Source organism: Fukomys damarensis, unplaced genomic scaffold, assembly GCF_012274545.1.
Source record: "Fukomys damarensis isolate Sample0158 unplaced genomic scaffold, DMR_v1.0_HiC HiC_scaffold_9, whole genome shotgun sequence".
Lineage (NCBI taxonomy): Eukaryota > Metazoa > Chordata > Mammalia > Rodentia > Bathyergidae > Fukomys > Fukomys damarensis.
In genome coordinates this window covers 891,476-897,475 of record NW_022900921.1, presented here as the reverse complement: position 1 = coordinate 897,475, position 6,000 = coordinate 891,476, and the positions used below count along the sequence as shown (strand labels likewise).

Below are 6,000 nucleotides of genomic sequence, written 5' to 3'. Positions count from 1 at the left end.
TTTTTTAAAAAAAAAAAAAAAAAAGAAATTTTAGGGAGGGCCTGTGGAATGTTAAAAGTCTAACGTGGCTGCTAGACGGCTCAGCTTTCTGTTTTGAAGTCTCTTGTTCCTCACTGGAGTAAATCCACTCCTTTTGTCCAGTGGAATAGGGAGGACCTACGCCACCTGCAGGCTGGGGCTCCCGTGTGTGTGCCTCGCTTCCCCCTCACCCCGAGGCCTGGCTTCTCGGAGACACTGCTGCTTCTGCAGAGTGATTGGGGGACTGAGAGGAGTTAATGCTATTAACTATGAACTTAAAAATGTTCTTATTTTCTATGCTCTTTGTAAGGCACGAAAGAATTACCGATGTCCTCGATCAAAAAAATTACGTGGAAGAACTTAACCGGCACTTAAGGTGGGACTTACTCCTCCTGGCCAGCACTTGCTATCAGTGTCCTGTCACCGTGTGATTTCTAAAACTTACCTTCATCCCCATGTACATACAAACGGAAAAGACCACATTGCTCTGCAGCAACATTAGTGTGTGCAGACTGGAGCAGTGGGGCTTCTCGATAGCCAGGTTTGGGGAGCCCCTGGCCTCTGTGCAAGTGCCCAGCAGCAAGGGGTGAGGACACAGCCCCACAGCCTTCAGACAGGAGGGTGGGCGTGGGAGGCCCCGGCTGCCCGCCAGAGCCGTGCGCCCCGAGACACAAGCACATTGACCTTGAGTTTCTTTTAATTTTAGCTGGGAAGCTGCTGCTGTGTTTCATGAACACTAGTCCTTCAAGGTTTGGGCAGGGAGGTGGGGTGGACTCTTGGCCTAATGTTTTTGGAAGGCATATTATTCTCTCTCTGAACCCACTTCTAGAAGGTGTGTTGCACGTTGGCTCCCCGAGGAGGGCTCCTTGACCCCAGAAGCCAGCGAAACAGACAAGCTGGCCTGCTCTTCCTAGTAGACGTAAGGAGAGCCTGCCATGGTGGCACACACCTGTAGTCCCAGCACTCAGGAGGCTGAGGCAGGAGGATCGCCATAAGTTAGAGGCCAGCCTGGGCTATGTAGTGAGTTCAAGATCAGCCTGAATTTCAGAGAGAGACCCTTTCTCAAAAAGCAACAACCAAAAAGCCCAAATAGACTTAGGTAAATGCCTCTCCAAGTCTCCCTAACCGTGCTGAGTGGCTGTTTTTGAGAAAGAGACCCTGGATCAGTTTCCGGCTTGTGAGTTTTTATAAGGAGCAGACACTGAGTTCCGGCTGATGCCTCTCGGCAACCACCAAGGCACCTGGGATTCCCATCACCGGGAAGTGTTGGACTGAGTGAGCCCTGCACACAGGGGCCGGCGCCTCGCTTACCCTCCAGCCTCCACCCTGCCTAACTTGCCCGTGGCTCCCTCTGAAGCCCTGAAGCCCTGGGAGCACCATGCACCCTGGGCATTAGTTGCTCTTTGAAAACGAAGCTCAGAGCCTTTAGGTGGTGCAGCCTTGCCCTGCCTCATTTTTTCTTTAGCGCTTGTTTGCCCAGGTTTCCTTCTTGTTTCCTGTAATTTATAATTTTTGCAGAAAAAAATATTGTTGCTGTTTTTAATATAAAATAATTAAAGCACTATTATTTTCTAAGTTACATAGTTGATGTTCAGTTGGCATTGGGTACTCTTAAAATACGTCATTTCTTCCACATCTTTTGGGGTTTTCATGTATTTATTTATTTATTTAGTATAGGGGCTCAAACTCAGGACCTCAAGTTTGCCAGGCAGGTGCTGTGCCACTGAACTGCATCTCTGGCCTCCCTTTTTAATTTTGCATGTTATTTTTCCCATCCAGTGCCTGAACTGTGATTTATTAGCTTTCCCAAGTTTGTCTTCTACTGGCAGACTGACAGTATGATGTGTTGCCTGAATCACAAAGTTTGGACGCTTGCAGTCCTTATATAGATGTATGAAAAGAATAAAAACGGGGCATGAAATAAAGGTTTAAAATAATGTACTGGGCGTTATGGTGCATGCCTGTAATCCAAGCACTCAGGAGGCTGAGGCAGGAGTATCGCTGTGAGTTTGAGACCAGCCTGGGCTACTTAGTGAGTTCCAGGTCAGTCTCAACTACATAGTGAGACCCTGTCTCAAAAATAAATAAAGGACCGGGGATTTAGCTCAGTGGCACTGCGCCTGCCTCACAAGCAAAAGGTCCCGAGTTCAATCCCCAGAACCAAGAAGAAAAAAAATTAAAAATGAAGTTTAAAAATTAGCTGGGTGTGGTGTAAGCCTAGCACTTGGGAGGCTGAGGCAGGAGGATCACTTCAAATTCAAGGCCAGTTTAGGCTATATAGTGAGCTCAAGGCCAGCCTAAAATTACACAGCAAGAAAAACAACTGTCTCAAAAAACAAACAAACAACAACAACAACTAACAAAGCCTACTCTAAAAACTAAGGAAGAGGCTGGGTGCAGTTTGGTGGTAGCCTGCTTGATTAGTATGCTCCAGGCCCTAGGTTTAAGCCCAGTATAAGAGGGGCTGAGTGTGGTGGCACACACCTGTAATCCTAGCGCTCTGGAAGCTGAGGCAGGAGGATCACAGCAAGTTCAAGGCCACCCTGGGCCACAGATTGAGTTCAAGGCCAGCTTGAATTACAGACTGAGACCCTGTCTCAAAAACCCAAAGACTGGTGGGCTGCATGAACTTGAGTGAGTTAAGTCAAGTTGTGGTCTCATCATCTGTGAAAGGCATTAAGGATCTGCTGCTTCACACTGTGGGGAGCATTACATGAGCTCAGGACAGACGGCTGGCACAGGGTCCGTGGAGGATGTGACTGCCATTATTGTAGGGCTATTTTCAAGTGTGTTATTTCCTATTTTTTTATTTATCACATTAGCTTTTTACATTTTTCCATATAAAAGCGCTTTTTAAGGAATATTTCTAAAGTGAAAGTATGAAAAGCTAAAATAAATCCCCTTAGATTCTACCATACAGAGGTACCAGTATCTTGTTGTGATAATTTTAGATAGATAAATGCGAACACATTCTGCTTCTCACCTGTGGCGTAGAAGGGAAAATGTCTTTCAAATTGGCTAAAATAGGATTGACTAACATATTTTAGGGATCAAATGTATTGCAAACAACAAAACACATGCACACACTCATCTGCTCTGAGGTAATTGGATATTGTTTGCTTTTCAGGTTCATCAGAAAGTAGTTCACTGCTTATGGAAACAATCAGCTTTTATAAGTTCAGGTTTTCCTAATATTTTTATTCTCTATAGCTGTACAGTTGGAGATCTTCAGACCAAGATAGATGGCTTGGAAAAGATGAATTCAAAGCTTCAAGAGGAGGTTTGTAAATTGAAATTCTTAAGCAAAACAAAGGGACCCACAGTGAAAAAGAAATGGTGCAGCTGGTAATGTGACCACAGCTGTGGTGCCAGGAAGGTTGCTCCCCGTGAGACGGCACAACTGGTCGGGAGCCAGTGTCAGGGACAGGTTCTGTTACGTCAGGGTCACTCTTGTTGAAGCAGCCCAGCTTCCCCTGTAGAAATGCAGCTTCTTCCTCTTTTTCCACTTTCCTTATTAACGTGCTCTGTGCCTCCCTGCCACCTCCGAAGGCCACGCTCTGTGACGTGGCACCTGACCCACCCCTTGCATTCCGTTGGCTCAGGAGCATGGAGTAGACTCTCTGCAGCCTGCTCTTTCTCTGCCTTCTCACTGGGAAGAAAGAATGAGAGGACAGCAAGATGGAGGGCTGAGGCCAGGGAGGACCGCTGGCTGCCCGCTGCCTGGCAGTCTCTTTGGTGGACACACCCTGTCTCCTGTTAGCAGGAGGAGGGTGCTCAGCATATGCCGGAGGCTTTCTATAGGCTCCTCATCTAGTTTCTTTGTTTTCCCTCATCTAGTTTTGTTAGGAAGGACAGGGGCTTTTGAGATCACCCTATAGCATAGAGATAGAAGACAGCCTGAGAGAAAAGTCGAAAGCACACTTGTGTGACAAAAGGGCCCACTTTAAGGCACACCTCAGCCTGACTTCTCTCCTGAGTAACTTACAAGGCAGCAGCTCAGATTTGTGAGGAGGTGTGGAGATGGTGAGGGCCGGACCAGAGAGAGGGTGAGGGTTCAGTTCACCTCAGAGGTGGGCCTCTGAGCCTCACCCTACTGCTCCACGTTAGGTGATGACATGCTTTACGGTGTTGTGAAATGAAATCAGATTAACGTCGCATGAATCAGCCTGAGACGGCCCTTGAGTTGGTGCTGCCGGAGGTGGCTGATTTATTGCTTTGTTCTCTTGGACCAGATGGCAAGGCTTTGACTGAAGATCTCGTTCCACTGGGAAGCCAAACAGTGGGGCTGTCTTTAGACTAAGGATTATAAGAGAAATACCTCAGAGAAAGTGCTCTTCCCCTCACAGGCTCCTGCCTGAGTCTTCGAGGGCAGCAGACAGTCCCTGAGGGCTTGGCCTGTGTCTTCCCTTTTGACAACTAACACCACCTCTGAAGCAGCTCCTTCGAAACCCCAACCAGTTCCAGTGTGTGGAGGTCATTCTGATGGCTTTCCATCCTGCTGGCACAAGAAGAGAGGCCTTGAGTGCCTCCTGGCCCCTCCCTCCATGGAGGATGACTGGAGGAACAGGCCAGGTACTGAGACTGAGGCAGAGGCGGTCTTGGCCTTCTCCGCCTTCGCTTATCTCTGTAGGCTGTGTTCTGGGGCGGAAGGCGGAGGGCCTGGCTGCTCTGTGTCTCCCTTCCCCCAGGCCGCTCGAGTTGGCTTCTCTCTCCTCTCTCCCTCTCCCCCCTCCCTCCCTCCCTCTCTCTCTCCCTCTCTCTCTCTCTCTCTCTCTCTCTCTCTCTCTCTCTCTCTCTCGTTAGGCAGGTGTGCATCTTCCCTCAACCTCAGTACCCCATGCAAGAGGATGGTTCTGTTCGGCCTGGTCTCTGATGATCCGTGTTCAATTCTGTCTTTTATACTCTCTCGTTGATAAAAATACTTTTCTTCATCAAAAAAAAAACAAAAACCTGAAAAAGAATGGCCAATCAACTAAAGCCCACAATCCTTTTGCTAAGTGACAGCTTTTCTGTCATGTGTATAGCTAGTCTCCCTCTTTCCTTAACTATTATTGGTCTAGTTGAGTTTTTTTAAAATTGTACATAAGAATACACCAAGGCCAGGGATTTAACTCAGTGGTTCCACCACCTGCCTTGCAAGCACTAGGTCCCGAGTTTGATCCCCGGTACCAAAAAAAAAAAAGAACACACCACATAACCTGCTTTTTTTCCTCCATTGGTATCAAATCATAAGTACGTTGTCGAGTTACCAAAAGTTTTTGTAAGCATTTGAATAATTATGTGTTTCTGTTTCGTGCTTCCACTGAAACCTGTGGAACCATTTCTCTAATAATGGACATTCAGGCATTTTCTGTTTTTTTGGTTTTGTTTTGGTTTGGTTTTTTGAGATAGGATCTTACTGTGTAGTTCAGACTGGACTTGAACTTACTATGGAACCCAAGCTGGCCTCAAACTCCTGGACTCCTAGCTATCCTCCTGCATCAGCGTCCCGAATGCTGAGACTGTATGCATGCACCACCACACCTGGCTGTTCCTAAAATTTTCCGTGTCCCTGAAGCATTGCCCCTGTGAAGTAGTCTGTTACTGTTTGTGTAAAGGGGAAAGATTCTGAGCAGCACAGAGATGGCGAGAAGGGTGATGGCAGAGAGATCTTATTGTGTACAGTTTTTAGACGAGGTATTCCCTCTTCAAAAGAAGAACAAAATAAATTATCAGACGTGAAGACACGTGATAAACCGTCATGATGCCAGCTAGTTCATATTTCATTTGAATGGTAAGATTAATGTTGATGATACAAAATGTGGAAGTCTTTCTTAATCAGCTTTCAGCTGCGACAGACCGGATCTGTGCACTTCAAGAAGAACAGCAGCAGCTGAGAGAACAGAATGAGCTGATTCGGGAGAGAAGTGAGAAGCGTGTGGAGGTGAGGAACGGCGCCCCGTGTCGATGCTCAGTGTCTGGCAGTGCCAGGGCCCCCAGGCC

The 6,000-nt window shown here is 47.2% G+C and overlaps 1 protein-coding gene across 4 annotated transcripts in view; it reads left to right on the top strand.

The window, feature by feature from the left end:
- The window catches only part of Rufy1 (RUN and FYVE domain containing 1), a 35,226-nt gene that overhangs the window by 15,932 nt on the left and 13,294 nt on the right, over positions 1-6,000 (top strand). For all 4 annotated transcript variants that reach the window (XM_019207444.2, XM_019207443.2, XM_019207442.2 and 1 more), the window contains 3 exons: positions 329-394; positions 3,229-3,298; positions 5,840-5,941. In XM_019207444.2, coding sequence (XP_019062989.1) covers positions 329-394; positions 3,229-3,298; positions 5,840-5,941 — 238 coding nt within the window. The remainder of the gene's footprint in view (positions 1-328; positions 395-3,228; positions 3,299-5,839; positions 5,942-6,000) is intronic.